This window comes from Mustela erminea, chromosome 3, assembly GCF_009829155.1.
Source record: "Mustela erminea isolate mMusErm1 chromosome 3, mMusErm1.Pri, whole genome shotgun sequence".
Taxonomy (NCBI): domain Eukaryota; kingdom Metazoa; phylum Chordata; class Mammalia; order Carnivora; family Mustelidae; genus Mustela; species Mustela erminea.
The window spans coordinates 70,981,485-71,001,925 of record NC_045616.1 but is presented as its reverse complement, the minus strand read 5'-3'; the positions used below and the strand labels follow the sequence as shown (position 1 = coordinate 71,001,925).

The 20,441-nt window shown below is 34.5% G+C and overlaps 1 protein-coding gene across 5 annotated transcripts in view; it reads right to left on the bottom strand.

Annotated features, from left to right (window-relative positions):
- ADAMTS6 (ADAM metallopeptidase with thrombospondin type 1 motif 6) overlaps positions 1 to 20,441 on the bottom strand; it is a 313,953-nt gene that overhangs the window by 101,395 nt on the left and 192,117 nt on the right. For 4 of the 5 annotated variants that reach the window (XM_032336137.1, XM_032336134.1, XM_032336133.1 and 1 more), the window contains exons 12-14: positions 14,981 to 15,088; positions 3,480 to 3,625; positions 1,306 to 1,369 (exon numbers count right to left, since the gene is read on the bottom strand). In XM_032336137.1, the coding sequence (XP_032192028.1) occupies positions 1,306 to 1,369; positions 3,480 to 3,625; positions 14,981 to 15,088 (318 nt within the window). The remainder of the gene's footprint in view (positions 1 to 1,305; positions 1,370 to 3,479; positions 3,626 to 14,980; positions 15,089 to 20,441) is intronic. The other variant, XM_032336135.1, reaches the window with a different exon arrangement.

The following is a 20,441-nucleotide window of genomic DNA, read 5'->3' as shown; positions in this document are numbered from 1 at the left end:
CCTGGACACTCTGAGAAGTAAGAGAAAAAGAATAGGAACAGCAAAGGAGAATGAGAAAAAAATAAATAATAATAAAAAAGGACAACCAAAAAGTTGTATGTTGTGGAAGCCTACTGACTACCAAGTAAGATGAACACTCAGAATTGACTATTAGATTTAGCAACATGGAAGTCATCTGTGACTTGACAAGAGCATTTTTAGTAGAATGATGGGATGGTGGCAAAAATCTGACAGGAACAATTTTAGGAAAGAATTTGAAGAGGTAGTGGATATGGTATAACTCTTTTGAGGAATTTTGTTTCAAAGGGAAGAAAAAAAATGGGGGAAGAACTGGCAGGTATTTGTTTTTTTTAAGATAGGTGAAATAACAACATGTTTGTATGTTTATGGAAGAATCCAAACAAGAAGATATTGAAAAAATATCTACATACTTACATAACCAAGACTGGTAATATTAAATAACCGAGAATTAAGATAGGAATAGCTTTGCAGAGCATGATGGTGAGGAATACTGTGTTAACACCCTGAGGACATGAAATTAAAAGGTGTGATTTTTAGGTAGGAGGGAGGAAGAATGATCTGAAAGGGGTAATGAGATATTTAAAAAATGATCTGAAATGATCTGAAAGGGGTAATGAGATATTTAAAAAAGTCAATCAACTTCTACTCATTCAAGAGTTAAGGGAGAAAATACCTTTAGAGGGCTAATATTTTAAGTATCTTTAGAGGACAGCCAGTTTCAAAGTGAAGAGAAACGAAAATTCAGAGACATCAAGATAGAAGGGCGTTTGCTGCCAATGGATCATGAATTCCTAAGGGCACACAAGAAAAGTTTCAGTAGCTGGGCAGAGATACAAAACAAAAGATGTGGTATGCAGAACTTGATGGGACTGGACAGCAAGAGATGAAGAATGATGTGGGAATCTTGGGCCTCTTACAGTGGTAAACGTAAAATAATCTGATTTTATGGGCAAATTAAGATTAATCCTGGTGAACTCAGGAAAGATAGGGTGGTAAAGGCGTGAGTGTTGGGGAACCAAGTCATTTTGGAGGACCTATGACTGACTCTCTCTTGGTAACTATTGGGGGAGACTGTATTTGCTCCTAGTGCTGGAGTTTCCCCTTCTCTCCTGTTGAACGAATTTCTGGACATGAAGCCTGTTCCATTCACTATTAACAATTTTAAAAATTCATATGACCTTCATACACATGGATTTATGACCAAATAGCTTATAGCTTTAAAAATTTCCCTGCTCTAGGGGAAATGTAAGCTAATTTTTCATAGCAAAGTTTGGTTTTACTTACATCTGTGTTACAGGAGCGATACCGTTTCCTTTCCCCAAGGCAATATTTTCCACCTCCTGAAGGTCTGAAAACACATTTTGTTAAACATGTGAATATATCTGTCTACATAAAGAGTATATATATTACTTGATGAAAACACATTAGCATTTATTTTAAGAAAATACAAAATTTGACATTTTACTAGTTATTAAAATAACAATTTTGCTGGTGATTGTTAGCAATAATGATTATGGTTGTAGAACATAAAAACTAAGGCAGTTTACTATAAATAACTTTACAAGACTCTTGTCATGATTTACATTCTTAAGAAAATGCAATTAAATAAATTTATTTTCTAATAATCATAGTAAGCAGGTGCTCAGTTCAACACAGTGAGTTTACAATCACTTACTTATAATGAAAAACCATTTGAATCATATTCAACAAAACACATAATCTGATGCTATCTGTTCACCAAATAGGAAATAGTAAGTTTAGTATTTTTTCCAGACTGGAAATGAGAGAATATAAAGTAACTCTCTGGAAATAGTTTCATTTCAAAGTAAATAATGCAGAAATGAATTTCAATCTCATTACATGAAGTTTGAAAAATTACACCTAAAAACCAGATGGCTTTGCATTATATACATACTGTATATTATACTTAAATTAATGAAAAAGATGTTCAATATTAAATTCACATAAATTAATTTTTTAAGTATTTAACATCAGGGAAAGCCATATCCTATTATTTGGACATGCTATTTTGAATGGAAAAAGCCAATTTCTTTTTTTAAAAGAAGTCCAAGTCATTCTCTTAAGGATCTGGGTATAATACTTATTATCATTGAGGTTTACAGTTTGGGTTACTAATTTATAGTAGCCTGCAGTTGAACTTGGGTAATTACTCTGTACTTGTTTGAAAAAGATCAAGTATAAGTATAATTTCAGCTTACTGGTAGTCAATGGAATAATTAAAGTTACATTTTCAATATATTTTGAATGCCGGTGGATACTGATTCTAAAAAGGAAAAGGAATGGCCCAGTTTACTCAGCTAGGGAGACATGGTTTGGTCAAACAAAAACAGGGGCGTGGGGATGATGGTAGTATGATTAGTTTGTGAGTGGGTGACAGTGAGCTAGCCTTGTTTAGCAGAAAGATAATAATGGAAAGAAAGCTGGGGAATGGAAACACGGAACAAATGTAAAGGGAAATAATTTCAAGCTAAAAAGAGTAAAAGAGAAGAAAGATATTTAGAGAGGGGAACCAAAGAGAGGGATCTATATAATACTATATATTAAGTAATATATAACTACCCCAGAAAGGGAAAAAAAGCAGAAGGGATATTATAAAGCCATGCTGCACCGAACATTAGTTGGGAAAGGAGGCCTGCAACCTGAGCTTTAGACAAAAAGGGGAGCACTTGATGTGCACCAGCTAAGGAGCAGTTCAGTCTCCGGGTGCACAGGAAAGTCTAACTGCGGGACAGGTCCACCTGTAATGGGCGCTGGTGGGAGGGAGAGGCAATACAGCTACCAAAGAATACTGATGGGGCTGGCCTTTCGCCAGGGGGACTCGGACCAGAGAAAAAAAGAGTGGTGGGAGAGGAACAGTCCGACCTGCATAAAATAGCCACAGGGAGAAATGTGGTGGCAGCTCCGGAAGATGATTAATAGGGGCATGTGAATGGAAACTATTTTAACACATGGGCAGTATTCTTTTCATTGTGATTTGTGATGCGAATCAAGGCATTTCAACCCTTGAAGTGCTCTCATTGGTCCTTTTAATACTAATGTAGCAGTAATAATTTTATGTGACATGTGAAAAGACCTTAGGTTTCCTGGGAATAATGGTAATGTGGCTAAGAGCAGACCTGGATTCATCCATAATTCAGTAGTTTTTGGAGGGGGAAATCTATCTGATTATTACTAGATTATAAGTCTGGCTATACCTGGGATAGATACGCAATGCTATTCTTTTTTCTTTTTCTTTTCTTTTTAGTTGCACAGTAAAGGGGAAGGAAGAAAAAGAGTGTCCAACAAGGCTCTTCCACTCTCCTGTGCTTGTTGCTTGTTCAGAAGACAAACACTTGGCTCACTAGTGAAACGTTTTTACAGATAACATGTGAAACCACAGCTTTGAATCATTTCCAACTGTGTCTTTTTGTTGGCTCCGGCTTACTTTAGCTACTTACGCTGGACTGTCACAGTGTCTTAGGGATGAGGAGACGCCTCCCCCGCAGGTCCTGCTGCACTCTCCCCATAGTGACCAGGGACCCCAGCCCCCATCTATGCTCTGGGGCCAAGTGCCAAAAGGAACACAATCTCCCTGATAACACCACTGCAAGATTTCACAGAAAAAACAGAATTAGCTTTTAGGCAGATAGAGCTATCAGGTTAGAAATACATAAGGGTCAGGCAATGACCAATTATAGGCATTAGCATTCTCCAATAGATAACAGACTGAGAGTTCTTTAACTGTGTTTAGACAATGGCGAAGGTGCATGTGATTTGCAAATTATCTTTAGCTAGGCAATGATTTATAAATCTCTAAGATGTACCACAAGTCTAGAAAGCTTGACTTTACTTCCTTTTTTCTTATTTCACTTCCTCCAGAACCCTAGTGTTTCTCACTAAAGAGAACTCAAAAGTCTTTTTTAGATATTTTAGCATGAAATTTTTTTCTTTATATTCCACTATTATTAGGCTCATGGAATGATAACGCAATATGGAAAGTTCCCCAGTAAGGAATTTTTATGATGGTAATTGCTTTTACTTAAAAAAAAAAAAAAAAAAAAAAAAAAAAGACTGGTTGAGGCTACAATAGTAAAAGAATGTGTTGTGGCATTTCATCTGCACGAGCCCTGCAGACATAATAAAAGTAATGCCAAGATACTAGGGACAGGGTACAAAAAACTCTTACATACACTGACTAGCCATGTGTATAGTCCCTGCATGAACATGTGTACTGGAATTCATTCAGCTTTACTCTGCAGTAAACCAACCACACATATTGCATGTGAGTAGAGAGCCAGGAATAATTTATCAAGATGCAGACATCACATAATCAGCTCATAACTCTAACATGATAAATCTTATTTGCAGAATATGGTAAAAATGAAAGCCTTTTTAAAAAAACAAGCATTGCTAGGCTTTTATCAGTGTGTTTTTCTGAATTATCAAATTTTGACAAACCATACTGATGCTGTGAAAGTCATTTGTTTATAATGAATAACAATAAGAAACATTATTAGAGTTGAATAACTGGTAGCAATGTCAGATTGTTACATAAAAATTCAACTTCATTTTAAAACGTAAAGGATTCTGATACACAATGCTTAGAAAGTGATGACTTGGGGCGCCCGGGTAGCTCAGTGGGTTAAGCCGCTGCCTTCGGCTCAGGTCATGATCTCAGGATCCTGGGATCGAGTCCCACATCAGGATCTCTGCTCAGCAGGGAGCCTGCTTCCCTCTCTCTCTCTCTCTGCCTGCCTCTCTGTCTACTGTGACCTCTCTCTGTCAAATAAATAAATAAAATCTTTAAAAAAAAAAAATCTTTAAAAAAAAAAAAAAAGAAAGTGATGAGTTTATTACACTACTTCCACATAGATGGATTTCTTTCACTTTTCACCATTTGCATGGCTAGCACCTCAGGCAAAACAGGCAAATGGAATAGCTTCTTACCTATTCTCTATGCTTTTACTTGTTTTTACCCATAATCAGCCCATTCTCTAGTAAGCCAGAGTTCTTTTAAAAAAACATATTACCACATCATGTCACTTTGCTTAATGACTGCAGTACTTTCCTATTTCCCTTTACTCTGGTCAGGAGTGGACTTTGTGATCTGACCCCTGCCTCCTTTTCCAGTCTTACTCTCTCTAGCAGATTGGACCAGACCACTGGACTTCTTTCTTTTCCTCAATACACTAAGTTTGTTCCCTCTTTTGGGTATTTGCATTTGCTGGTCCTTCTGGGAATATTTCCTCCCAATTACTGATGTTGCTATCTTCTCATTATTCAGTCTCAATTAAGCATCCTTTCATCAGAGAGGTCTTTCTTTGACTACCCTTATTCTAACGAGGGATACCTCTCCACTCCTTCTCACCCACCCACCTCCAACTCCACAGTGTAATAGAGATTACATCCTCCTGTTTTAGTTCCTTCTTAGTACTTACCACTATTTTAAATTACCCTATTTATTTTTCAAATTACTTTCAAATTACTTCTCTAGTATTTGTCTCATCTCATTAGTATGTAAAACCAGGAGATGCACATAAGGCCGTTTACTTATTTTAAAAATTATGAACATAGCACCACACTCACTTTAGGCAATTCATCTATGCTTTGAAGGGAAAATTCAGCAATGAATCTAAGCCCACAAATAATCAAGTTATTCTAGCAAAATATATCCTGACAGGCAGGATAGTATGATAGTTGAGAACTGAGACATGAATAAGAACTGAGATACTGAATAAGTAACTTGACCTACCTGCACCTGAGCTTCATCATAAATAAAAATGTAAATTATAATAAAGCCTATAGCACGTGAGAGCAAAAAAAGGTAATGTGAAGAACATGGTACATAGGGAGTAAAAAGTATCTGGTATGTGGTAAAAGTTCTGTAAGTATTAGTAACCATTGGGCAAATTTCTTAATTTCTCTGGCTCTCCATTTTCTTATCTGTAAAATGGGAATTATAACACCATTCCTCTAGTAGGGCACATAGAGTGATTAGAACACTGGTTGTCTCATATTAGCTAGTATCATTGTTAAAATGGAATGCTCACATGTAGGAATGAGGCTTATGCAACTGCAGAGATCTAAATGTGGTGTGGACAGCACTCATATCCTTCCAAAGTCCTGGAGAAAGTTAAGTCCCTGCCAGTCCTGGATGATGATGATGATACTGAATTCTTGGAAGGCCACACAAATCTTCCAGAATGTGGAAAGAAATCAATAAGCACCCTTAGGAAGATTTGTTTCTCTCCACAGTGAGTGATGCACATTTATCTCTTCCTAGAGTTGATGGGTCTCAGCATTTTTTTTAACTTGTTGACAGAATTTTTAATATCCTTTATTATAAAAAATTGTTTAAACTAAAAAGTCAAAGCCAAAAACAGTCAACCCATTTCTCCCACCACTGGCAATCACCAAATTGTCCTCTATAAGCCTGTTTTTTGTTTGTTTGTTTGTTTGTTTGTTTGTTTTAAATACAAATATACTGGGGCTCCTGAGTGGCTCAGTGGGTTAAGCCTCCACCTTCGGCTCAGGTCATGGTCTCAGGGTCCTGGGATCGAGTCCCGCATCAGGCTCTCCACTCAGCAGGGAGCCTGCTTCTCCCCATACCCTCTGCCTGCTTCTTTGCCCACTTGTGATCTCTGTCTGTCAAATAAATAAATAAAATCTTTTAAAAAATACATATATATTTAATATACAGCATTATATAGCCATAACTACGCTATTTAAATTTAATTAAAATTTAAAATTCAGTTCCTCAGACCCACCAGCCACATTTCTAGGGCTCCATAGCCACATGTGCCTAGTGCTTACTATGGTGGACAGAGCAAATACAGAATGTTTCCACCATCACAGAGTGTTCTATTAGAAATGCTGACTGTCTAAAACAGTATCTAGCTGGTAGTAGATACACAACAAAAATGTACTGAATGAATGAATACATTACTTAAATTATAGAATTCTGTGCTCTATTCTGGTTACTAAATGTAAGAAAGGAGATACTGAGGGTAAACAAAAAGTCAAATTCATCTTTGTTTCCATGGTAGTTGCACTCAGCCAATTTCAATAGTTTTAACAACATAAAAGGAATTTTTTTTGAGAAGTACTGGCCAATTAATTATCATTTGTCCTTCAAAAATTAGGCAAGACAAAGCCAAAATTGATTGTTTATAAGGCAAAGCATTCTGATCCCAAGTCTAATAAATATTAACATAGGATATTATGAAAGATAATTAGTTTTGTGAAAATTACCATGAAGAAAAAAAAAACAACTGTCCAAATGGTGAACCATTGTAGTTGGCTGAACTGATAATACAGTATCAATCCTGAGAGCAGGGCTACTAATAACAACATACTCCTGAGAGGGAGAGAATATTTCAGCTGCCAGGCTACGGTTTACTTAAATGATTTTGAAAATGAACCATTTGTATAATGATATCCCAATTGTGTTAGGCCTTCACCTACACAAAAGTCACAGTTTGGGCCAAGCAATATCTATGACTGCATTTATTTTCCTATGGGAGTAACTGAGCAATGTAGTACTGATCATCAATTACTGATTTTGTTCCCTGTGGTTTCAATTAATGGCAACTAACACTTTAAAAAATTACCAATCTTAAAATTTACCCATTTTTCACGTTGAAAATTTAGCATTATTGATATCAAATAACATTCAAATTTGATTTTATATTTATTTTATATAATCACAGAGTTGCATCTAAAGCTCAGAGGGACTTTGGAATTCATGTTATCTAAATACTTCATTTATTCATAGGAGTAAACCAGAACCTTAAGGAGGCTGACTTTCCTAAAGTCACTTTGGACAGAAAAAGGATTCTCTGTCCAAAATATACAGAAATCACTGAGGAAAAAACAATGTAGGTGTAAGATTATATATTATAAGCATATTAGACTATTAAAGTATACTGGACTATCTTTACTTCATAAAATACAAAATAACTCTAGAGATAAAAACTCTTCGGTACAATTGTACAGCAACAAGTTATTTCAGACCTTTTTGAGTATTTTTATAATTTAGAGATAAAAACTTTATTTTTTGCATTTTTCAGGGGACACAGAAATGATGAAGGCCATAAGAATCCTGAAAGAGGTAAGTTCCAAAGTATTTTATAATATTGTTATATATATTTCCTAGATGCTTACAAAATGCAGGGCAGGGAGAGAAGTCACATAAATTTGCTTGTTTTCCTGTTAAAACTTACACTTAACGTAAAAGACAAACACAATATTTAGTTTGTAGGATGTTCTTCAGTTCTTATCATAAATTAGTATCTACATAGCAATATTTCATAAGACACTTACCCGTAACTTTTATTGCAAAAATTCATACTACTGAATTATACCTGTTCCATGGAGTTATAACATAAAAGAAAATTGTATCATCAAGTTAAACAACAAATATTAATGGCTAAGAAATGAAAAATCCAAGAAGTATTGTAGGTATCAGTTATCTAGCAATTGACAAAAGACTAGTGTTTAGCTTAATAACCAGCTAACAACTTAATTAGTTAGCAAGATAATTCAGTCTTATGTAGTCTGTGTTACAAACCTGAGTTCTGATTCTAGCAATATCTCTGAGACAAAGCAAGTAATTTGTTTCTTCAGATTCCCTACCTATAAAGATAGGGACTAACTTTAGTTTTCAGATCCAATGTGGTTTGAATTAGGACAACTTCAGAAATTAGTTCTATGCAGACATGCCTTCAAAGAAATTATAAATCTAACAAAAGACGTGGTTGATATTGATCTCTGGCAAAATGGTCTTTTGAGTTTTACTTCATTGCTCCCTGTCTTATACCTACAGTAAAGGATTTCTTTGGAAATCTTGTTATTTCTCTGCTCCAGCACTGGTAAATATCTTAACATAGTACATCGATTTTAGAGAAGAAACTTATTTAACTTAATAATAAACACTTTAAGAAACTTCTAGGGAACTTCATGTGGAACAAGTTGAGCTAATTTTCTAGATTATTACGTTCATCAATATACACCAAGACTTTAATGTAAGTCGTAAGTAATATAATTAGATTACACCAAATAAAGCAACTTAAAGTATATAAACCTATAAGTGAATAAAGCTGAGAATTTTGAGTGTTGTATTTTCTATTTTCTTTTTTTTCTACCTGTAGTTGCTAAACCTGTAAAAGCTCTATTTTACAGGCAGAGAATTTTACTTCATTTCTTAAACTACATAAGTTAAATATTCAGATGAAGACCAGTTTTAAATCTTTATTCTCAAAGGTTATATCCAAACTAGTAATTTTGGACTGGTCTAAATGTCAGTTTTGTTACTTCAGCCTAAATTTTCTGGATAAATTGGGTAAACTTGGCCTTCTTTTTGCTAATTCAGGTATGTTAAAACAGATTCAGAAAGGTGATAGAAGTAAAACTATCACATTTCAAGAACAAAATCTCATTGATATCAAATAACATTGCTCATTCTTTCTTTTCACATTCCTTCTAAATAAAATAAATATGTTTTTAAAATGATCTAGAAAGATGATACATTCCACTGAGGCTTTAAAAGTTTGCTTAAAAAAAACACTTACCCATTAATAAATAACATCTTTTGATATTGGACCACTCAATTTCATGATCTCCATCAGGAAATTATGTTCAAACAAGTTATATTACAAATCAGACAATGTAAATGAGAATTTATCAGAATTCCACGAAGCAAAATTTCAGGATGATTATACACAGTATTTTAAAATATATATAATATATATTTTTTAATGAGAATCATTTAAAGTTATGATTATGGTACATCTTGCACCATAGCCAGCACTTTGGGTTCAGCCAGCATCTGGAATGAGAGACCCCTAAGGAAATCCTAAGATTTTGAAGGAAGTGATATTGGTGATTCAATACGGAACATTCTTCCCACATCAGAAAAGCTGAAAGTTGGAGCACAGCACTATTAAAAGCCTTATCTTTCCACTGTGCAGGTGCAGGAATGCAAAAGCTCATTGCAGCCCAAATTCTAAATCAGAACTTGTCATCCCATACTATTTAAATTTCTAGAGCAATTGAAAGGAATATTGTTTTTTCACTTCCTGTGTTTATAGTTTGGGACCCAGTCAAAACATATATTCTACTCTCAAGTGAGTTAAGATCTAGGGCTGCAAATGTCTTATTACATATCTAGTGCTTTAAAAGGGTATATAATAATCCTATTTTAATCCAGTCCGATGTTTCCCATGCAAAGATACTAGGAATCAGTGTTATGTAGGTGTAGGCCTAAATACTGGGCTATATCTCTAATTGCTCTTGTAGAATCATTAAATGAACCTTTTGGCAGTAAACCAAGTATTGGAAACTTCTTTGGTCACCATCAGACGTTGCAAAGATTGAGTTTTGATTTTCCTTAGTATCCTGCTCAGTAACAATGCCAACACTACTACCAGAGTTTTTACAGTCTAAATCTTTATTATTTTATCATGTATGGCATCCCTCTGATTCCTGTGCAAAGAGCTATTGTTGATGCCATGACTAAGGAAAGCTCTTTTGGCTGAGAGCTATCTTGATTGATTTGTAGGAGTGTGACCCGTGGACACACAGTGCCAGTGCACCGTCTGGGCTCTTCAAATGTCCTCCTTTGGTTAATGCTACTGTCCCTGAGCACATCCATTCAGACCATATGGTTCTTATTCAATACTTGAATGGCTTATTCAGGCAAACATCCAATGGCTGTAATAGCGATGTCAGACCCCCCAGGACTCACGCAAAGATCAGTTTTTAATTTTTTGGCCATATTTCTTACTCCATCTGCTAAATGCGCATGGAACAGTTCCCATACTTACACGGAACATTTGTGGAACTGCGCCCCCGGGCAGGGATCCCATATCTTTTGCAGCCAGAGTTTGACGAGATCATTGTGGATCCAGTCCTCTGGATATGTCTATGCTATCACTTGAGCAATATTTCTCCCCTCCCCCAACTTTTTTTTTTTTAAGTATTTATTCAAAAAACTATGAGCAGCTTTGGTTTTATCCTGCTGGCTACATAGGATATAGGTTTTTTATTGTTCCTTTTGAAGACAGTAGTTTTGAAATCCAAAGTTAAGAACAGAGTTCAGCCATGGGTATTCCATTCATGTTTCTGAGACACACACACTCATGCTTATGCTTTCCGATGCTCATTAGTGCCAGTTAAGATAGTCCGGTGAAGAATTTTCTGCCCACCATCATCTAAGGTTGAAAAAATAATAAGGAAATGAATGATGATGTCCTAGTTATATACACTGGCACCTTCCCACTAAGGAAGTCCACAAAATGTTTACTGAGATATCTTCTTATTCCATCCTTACAAGATCTCCACAAAATGTTGAAATAGATCTCTCTCTCTCTTTTTAAGATTTTATTTCTCTATTTATTTGTCAGAGAGAGAGCACAAGCAGGAGAAGTGGTGGGCAGAGAGAGAAGCAGACACCCTGCTGAGCAAGGAGCTGGATATGGGACTCATCTAAGGACCCTGGGATTATGACTCCGGCCAAACGAAAGCCCAGGAGTCCCAGATCTCTCCTGTTTTAAAGTGGAGATTTATTATTTTGCCAATTGTAACGCAATTGCATGTTCTTACCTCAATGTTCTGCTCACAGTATTTTCTCACTGTAATTGTTACAGGTAGATAAGTGAAAAATCCACTTAACATTAAAGGGTAAAATACATTGTCACCACCAATCTCAGGCTCAGTGACTTATTTATTTCTGTGACAACAAAAATTTGCTTTTTTCTCTGCAAAATTTCCTATCTGAGGGTAAGGTAAAATCAGAGGCAGTTTAGAGGGGCAAAGTTTCAACTTTGGAATCAGAAAGATCTGGGTTGCAGTCTTAGCTCTGCTTTTAAATGGCTGTGTAATCTTAGGCTTTCAAGTCTTACTCTTCCCATCTGTAAAATGGGGTTAAAACAGTACCCCCCCCCATAGGATTTTTGCCAACATTAAACAGAACAAATATGTGCCTGGCCCAGCATAAATACTTTAAAATTTTTCATTATCATCATCATCATCATCATCATCACCATCATAGATACTGATAATACCAACTATATTTTAATGCCACACAAAATTGACTAGACCAACTGAAATTTCTAATTTAACTGTGTCACTAGCTCTTTGCATGGCTGTTTCAGTTGGAGTAAAAATTCTGAGTTCTGGTTTAATTTCGTTCCTTTTTTTTTTTTTTTTTTGGTTATTTTTGAGTTCTGGTTTAATTTCCAAATAGATATAGCCTTAAGAGAAAAATCTGTATTTGGAGAAAGTAAATATGTTTCCCTTTTAAGAAAAAAAAAAAACTGAAATCAACAACAAAAATTAGCAAATAAATAACATGGCAAGTGCAGTTAATAAAAACTAAAAAAATAAAGAATGGGTCAGCTTCCATTTCTAGGTCTTTGTATTTTTTTCTCTTAAACATGTAGGTTGATCTGGTACTTTGAAAGCCTTTTCACAAATTCACTATTAACAATAATAAGTAGATTGAGGGTCTTCTCCCAGCACTTTGCTCCTTTCCTTTCAAGTTTGCATATGTATTTGTTCTTTTCATTCACTCATTTAAGATTTGTTAGTCACTTTCATAAATTTTCTATTGATCTTCCACATCTCTGAAAGAATGGCTATTATTTGCTTGGTAAGATTAATCTTTTATTTATTTATTTATTTAAAGTAGGCTTTATCCTGAGCCTGGAGCCCTGTAGATTAATTTTAGATGGTGAAATCCAACATCTTGACTATATTAAACTATGATGTTGTGAATATGAATGATCTCTTCATACACAAACTTTGTATACTCACAAAGTTCTTAAATAGTTTTTCATGGAGTCCAAGATGTTTTGTTGAGGCATGTTAGAAGCTGACAAGGGTCCAAGGACAGGGTAAGGAGGTAGGCAAGGAGTTCTTTTAACAAGAGGATTTCCTGGTGAGTGCTGAGAAGTGTGTAAACCTGGCGATTCACAGACCCGTACCCCTGGGGCTAATAATACATTATATGTTTATTAAAAAATTTAAAAAATTTTTTAAAAAGAGTATTTCCATTTTTTTAAATGTACATGTCAGAATTGTATAGACTTCATTTGAAGAAAGGATTTAGGGATCAAAAAGTTGACAACCATTAACCAAAATTAAGAATGTGAATATTTGGGGGTGCCTGGCTGGCTCAGTCGGAAGAGCATACCACTCCTGATCTCAGGGTCATAATTTCAAGTACATGCTTGGAGTAGAGATTACTTAAACAAGCTCTAAACAAAAGAATGTGAATCTTAAGAAATCAAATATATTTTTGTCCCATTTTATTCACTTTCTCCTGTCTGTGCTTATTTGTGTGTATGCTTTAAAGTATTATATCTCTATTTGTTTATCTAAATTTAAATTTGATACTGTTAGCTTTAATATTATTGAGAGTGTTTTCTTGGTATCCCTCAAAACTGTCAGTAATTAAAAAAAAATCCCCTCTATCATATATGTGCAAATAGCTGTAAGATATAATATTAGAGGGTCCTAATATTAAGCACAAATGATAAGATATTAAATATGTGTCTACTATATAAATGATTAGTGGGGTTGAGCTATGTGTTCTCAGATAGCCTCTACTCCTGGTTTCCTTACTTGAAGTGATTATATAAATTTATAGAATGCTAGTAGGAGGACTGCGAGATGTTTAAAAGAATTAACTCTTTATGTTTGGGATTTAAAAATAAAGTAAAATAAAAAGAGCCATCAAGTTTAGTGATAGTATTATTCTCGGCAAAAAGAAACTATGTACTAGATCAAAACAATAATAATCAATCAAAAAAAAAGAATAATAACCAATCAAGGGCCAATAAAGAAAGAGATTCTCACTATAACCTATAACTTTCTCCCCTGTACTATTATGTATTTCTTCTAAGTACAGATTGATGTAAATTGCTACTTGTCTTTGACAAGAACTGCTGACTCCAAAATAAACCTAGACTGTTTCAAGAATGCAGTTCTTAATATTTTCTATTACTTGAGTGAAAAAAAAAAAGGAATTTTTGGTAGTGTGTGAAGGTCTCTGTATTTTTATTGGCTATGTAAAATGTCTCAAAAAAAGATCCTTAATCCTTTAAAAATGACCCTATCAATTCATACATTTAGCACAATTTACCAACATTTCCAAACTCAGCATGGAAAAACCATCAACATGGCACTAGGTTACAGGTCCTAAATGAAGCCGTCAGCAAGGATTAATAAAACTGTGACAGCTGCCCAAAAGCTTTCATTCTTTTATTTAAACATCGGATTGCAACCTGAAATTCAGTGTAATCTTTGTTGAAAATACCCCAGCTAACATGGACAAATTCAGAACTGAGAACAGAAGACAGTAGTAGTTATTATTGTAAATTCAGTATGTAGCAATAAATTCTAGAATTCACATATAAAACAGTTCCTAAAGAATTCCAGAAATAGCATAAACTATTCTTATTTGTTGGAACAATTCTTAATAATGATTTTTTTTAAAACTAGACTGATCAAACTAAAATTATTTAGCTACAATTTCTATGCTCAGTGAATTCTTTATTTACTATTGGCCCTTTCTCTTATATTGTAATTTTAAATCAACTCTAGTTTGACTCTAGTTATAAAATATATTTGTGGGAATTATTTATCAGAAAGAAACCTCAACTTCTATGACTAAGCACACTTATTATATGACAATAAGATTATTGGATTTTCTGTACAAATATATACACATATATGCACAGAAAGGTGCAATTGAGCTTGAAAATAAATAATCACTGTAATTTCCTAACCGTTGCAATGTGCAGATATCTATATGTACCAATTAATTCATCAGGCAACGTATCTACCATTTTCTCAAGTGCATTTTAAATTAGTATGTATGATTTCCTAGGGGTTGAATATCAACACCAGAAATGGATCAATCTACTTATCAAATAGATAATAAATCATTTGAGCTTACCCCCTTTTCAATATTCCCAGTTTGACAGAGTGTTCCTTCAGCTGCAGGAATACTGTTGGTGACACAACGGTTGCTTTTGCTGAGACACCAGAGCTCTCTACACACTTCCTAGGAAAGAAGGCAAAAAGCAAGTTGATCAGAAGTAGAGACTAAAATCATGTCTACTTCTTCCATAAAATATACATATGTGCACTCGACATTACTTTAAAAAGATATCCCAGGTGTTTTTCTGCTATTGAAGCATAAAAGATGAAGATTTTTGTGCAAGATACTGTTACCCATTTTGCAGAATCATTTATTTTTCTTTATAATTCTTACTTTAGTGGATAAATAATACTAAGTTTTTAAAATTAGGATCTATAAAAAACAGTGTATAGAAATTTCACTAATGCCCTGGTGCATCTGGCTGGCTCAGTCGGTAGAACTTGCAACTCTTGATCTCAGGGTTGTGAGTTCAAGGCCCACAATGGGTGTAGAGATTGCTTAAAGATAAAATCTTTAAAAAAGAATTCTTAAGAAAAAAAAAAGAAAAAGAAATTTCATTATTATCAAAGATTAGAGGGGCGCCTGGGTGGCTCAGTGGGTTAAAGCCTCTGCTTTCGGCTCAGGTCATGATCCCAGGGTCCTGGGATTGAGCCTCTCATTGGGCTCTCTGCTCAGTGGGGAGTCTGCTTCCTCCTCTCTCTCTCTCTCTCTCTGCCTGCCTCTCTGCTGACTTGTGATCTCTGTCAAATAAATACATAAAATCATTTTTTAAAAATCTGTTCAAAATTTATTTTAAAAAAAGAGTAGGGAAAATGGATGAATATGTAGAAAGGAAATATGTTTATTATTCTTAAGAATATACAATTGTACAAACTTACCAATTATTAATAAAGTGTTACCATGGGATGACTTCCTAGACCTACTGTAATATTCAAATACCATTTTAAAAAGAAAAAAAGAGAGAGAGAGACCATGGGCAAGGACAGGGAGTTATTTCTAAAATTCATAAAGAACAATCTAGCAATGTTATTTGCAGATCATCAGTGTAGCCCACCTGCATGAAAGGGAAATGTGGTTTTCAACAAATGCTGCTCTTATGTGTCATTTTCATAACTGACATATTTCAGATGTTATTTAAAGCTGACTTGTCTTCTTTACTATGACTTCTGTGAAGAAAATACTCAAATTTTTCAGTTTTTTAAATATATGATCACTGACTAGCATCATTACTGATATTATAAGTTTTGAAATTAAATCAGAACCATTTAGTATAAAACACATATATTTGAAATAAAAATATATTAATCTGGAGAGCAAAGGTAAAATTATGTATAACATTCACTTTCATTGCTATTATTCCCCAACTGCTCTTTTTACTCTCAAAACACCATTATAAAATCTTATGTCAAATAAACACAGTTCAGAAACGAAATGGTAACGTATTTAATTCACTGGTTCACTGTGGAAATGCTCCACAGGGTATAACATTGAGAGGATTTCCCTGGGGTCCTCTTTAGGATGCTCCCTTCCACCAGGCACAAAAGGAGACATATAATTTCTATGAGGCTTTTTAAACAAGTTTTTATTTATGTATTTGAGAGAGAGAGAAAGAGAGAGCTCACACACATGAGTTGGGGGGCGATGGGCAGAGATAGAAGGAGAAGCACAGTCCCTGCTGAGTAGGGAGCCTCAGGCAGGGCTCCATCCCAAGACGCTGGTATCATGACCAGAGACAAAGGCATATGCTTAACCAACTGAACTACCCAGGTTCCCCTCTATTAGACTTTAAAAATGCTTCTGAATAAATCTACTCTATAACTACTTTACTTTATTATCTACTTTAAACTCTATTTGGAGAACTACTGAGCTAGAAGAAAGGTAAAACATTACAAAAGATAAACAACAGGTACTTATAGATCATAATATAATTTTCCTGTTCTTACAACTCAATGTACTTTCTCCTTTCTTTAAAGTTTCAGTTTCTCTTTTATGAGAAAGTTATTTATACTATTTTAGTGTTCTTTTCCTATAGGAGACAGTTTCTTAATGTATGTTCCTAAATATATTATTTCAGTTTAATATTAGAAAAATAGTAGAACTAACATTTTAGGGTCTTAAAATACTATCCCATACCTCAAAAATATCCATATTCAAAGAAAAATGTGTTCACTACAACAGAAAAACATTACTTAAAAAATGTATTAAAAGATTACAAAAAAAATTATCCATAATCTTGGACTATACTCCTGATCTTTTATGATTTTTATCAGGTCTAAATCTTACTTTAGACAGAAGTAAAAGAAGCCTGAAGTTTAGATAGAACTGTGAAATGAAAATTCTGTCATTGAAAAAGACAATGTTCATAGTTTCTATTAGGAAAACACAATAACAGGTCAACTTAGAGAAACTCTTTTTGCTAAAAGTGCCTTGAAAATCTCTACCCAAAACGTCAAGGGCTCAAGATATTTTTTCCAAAACTTTAATCTCAAGATTCATAGTACAGCCTTTGATAGAGCCTTCTTATCCTATAGAGAATAACACATTTTGAAAGGTAGTTTCCCACTGCTAACAGGACTTTATTACCTAGTGGACTCCTGGGGATTGGAATTTTGCTAGGGCATTAACTTCCCACAAATTACAGGCTAAAGCACGGGACTATAAATCTATGTATAGGAAATACTCCCAAGATGTTAAACTATTCTCGGAAAAGGCTCTGAAGAGTTTTCAAATAGGTCTCTTATCTAGAAATGTCAACTTGGATAATAAAGATCATGACATCTCAATTAAGATTTTGCAAGATAAAAAAAAATTCACTTGAAAGATGAAAACTAAGAAAATTTTATTTTTTACTAAGATAGCAAGAGGCACAGTACCTGAAAGAACATGAGAATTTTTCCTTTAAAAAAAAAAAGATTTTATTTATTTAATTTAGAGAGATAGAGAGAGAGATAGTGTGGACATAAGTGAGTGGGAGGAGCAGAGGGGGAGAATGAAGGGGAAGGAGAGAATCTCAAGCAGATTCCATGCTGAGCACAAAACCCCATGAGGGGCTCAATCCCATGACGTCAAGATCATGAGTCAGACACTTAACCAACTGAGCCACCCAGGCACCCAGAGAACATATTTGTACACTCAGAAATACCCTTCTTTAAACTGCTGGATCCTAGAACATGGAAGATATATTTGCATGGGTATATACATAGGTGTTATCAGCTGCCAAATAAGTACCCTAAGGTCCCAAGATGGTTCACTAGTAATTTAAATGCATTCTGAAGTTTTTTGGCTCTTGAGGAATTTGTACAACAACCATCATAGTAGATTATTCCTTAAATAAAATAAATAAGATGATAGAGTATGGTCAGTGAGAAAGATTGGTGATTTTTTGGACTATCCACCATCTTAGCTCAAGAAGAACATAGTTCTCTTTCACATACTCATATTTCTTTATAGGAGAAGTTAAGATTTATTAAGATTACTCTTATGACTTCTATGAACTAATAAACCATTGCTTATGTTAGAGTGATTCCCTTCTCTAACCCTACAATTTATTTTGGGAAGACTCTCTAGGAGAAATTTTGGTCTCTGTGCTTGCCCTTGAGTTTAAGGAAGGAGAGTGAAGTTATCAACAGTCTTCACTAAGGGAAATTTGGAAATAGACTCTCTAATTTCATGCGCTCAACTTCTAACCAACTGGGAGGATTGCCTGATAAAACAAAACACTATTTCCCATTCATTCAAGAATATTTCTTGAACATCTACTATTCACTAGGCATTATATTAGTGTAATGAAAAAATAACATTATCAAAGAATTTACAGAAACCAGGGAGAAGGTAGGGTGCAATGAGACATAGAGCTTAAATGCCATAGATCTGTACTGCTCTATGGAGTTTTTAATATTCTGTGACAAAATTAGAAGAGTGATATCAATGTGGTTAAATTTTTTCTTTTGTGGTTAAATTTTTTTAAAAGAAACTAAATTTCTTATTTTAACCGATTCTTCTTATTTATTAGTTTTATTCTTTTTCCTTTTAAGGTATTACAATAGACTGTAAGGTCCCTGAGAGCAGGGTTTTTGGGTGTAGATGTTAATGGCAGTCTTGACAAAATGTTTCTACTTGGCAAAATTAAAAGTTGACAACCGTGTGTTGGTTTGCTTATTTTCAGGGAGAAATTTCCCTTGCCTACAAAAATCTAAAAGCTTGTGAACCACTCACTGCCCCAAACTTGATAATCATTGTTTTGTTTCATTTTTTTAAAGCAGATCAATGTGTTTATTGATTATTTCTTATGTCCCAGCCTTATCTTCTGAATAAAAATTCTTTCTTTTTCACATGCATCCTTTCAGAGTTATTTAGCAAGAGACTCTTGTTCTTTTTTTTTTTTCCCCTTTCTTTTAAGGTTTATTTATTTTAGAGAGACAGAGGAAGGGGAAGGGGCAGAGGGAGAGGGAGACAGAAAATCTCAAGCCGATTGCCTGTTGAGCACAAACCCTGATGTGGGGCTCAATCTCACGACCCTGAGATAATGAACTGAGCTGAAATCAAGAGTTTAAAGTTTAACTGAATGAGCCACCCAGGTACCAAGGGACTCTTGTTCTCCATTTTTAAAAAAATATACTTATTATACCCTCATTTTTAAAATGATATTTTAATTGACTTATAGAATTCTAGACTAACATTGATCTTATCTGAGCATTTGAAGGTATTAAGTTCATTGTCATCTGGACTCCATATATGGAGGCTGATGAAAAATCATTTGTCAGTCTAATCACTGTTTCTTTGTGATCAGGTCTAGCTGTTTTCAAGAGTTTGTTTTGGCTATAGTGCAGTTTCACCACTGTATCTTGGTGTTCTTTTATTTATCTACTTGGTGCTCATGCTTTGAATTTGTATCTTTCTTTGATTCTGAAAATTATTAGTTACATAATTAGTTGTATATTACAAAAGTTTTATAATATTCTTCCCCATTCTTCCAGAAATTCTACTCAACTTATATTGGATATTGCCATTCTAACCACCGTGTCTCTTAAATCCTTTTTGTATTTACTATATATGTTTTGGTTGGTGTGCTAATCTTTCTGCTTGTTCATGTCCTGGTGGATTGTTCCCTCACATTGTTTGTTATTTTCTCTTCAAGCTTGTCTTCAGGAAATCTTGTTTTTTTTCATGGAGCATCCTGTGCTTCCTGAATTGCAGAAGTGTAGCTTTCTATCATACATCCCAAGGTTTCACTTGTTTTTTGTTTCATGTGGATGTATTTGGTCAACACCATGTATGGAGACTGTACAAAGTCATACTCTGTTCTTATGTGAGGCAGATAGAGCTTCAGTTTCTTATGTGAGCTATTTTCTCCCATCTAAAGCAAAGGGCAGACACTCACTTGTTATTTCCATTTAGCTATTTCTTCATAGTAGAAATGTCCTTTACCTCATACCCAAGATGGTATCTCCTATTCTAACATGGAAAACATCAGGTC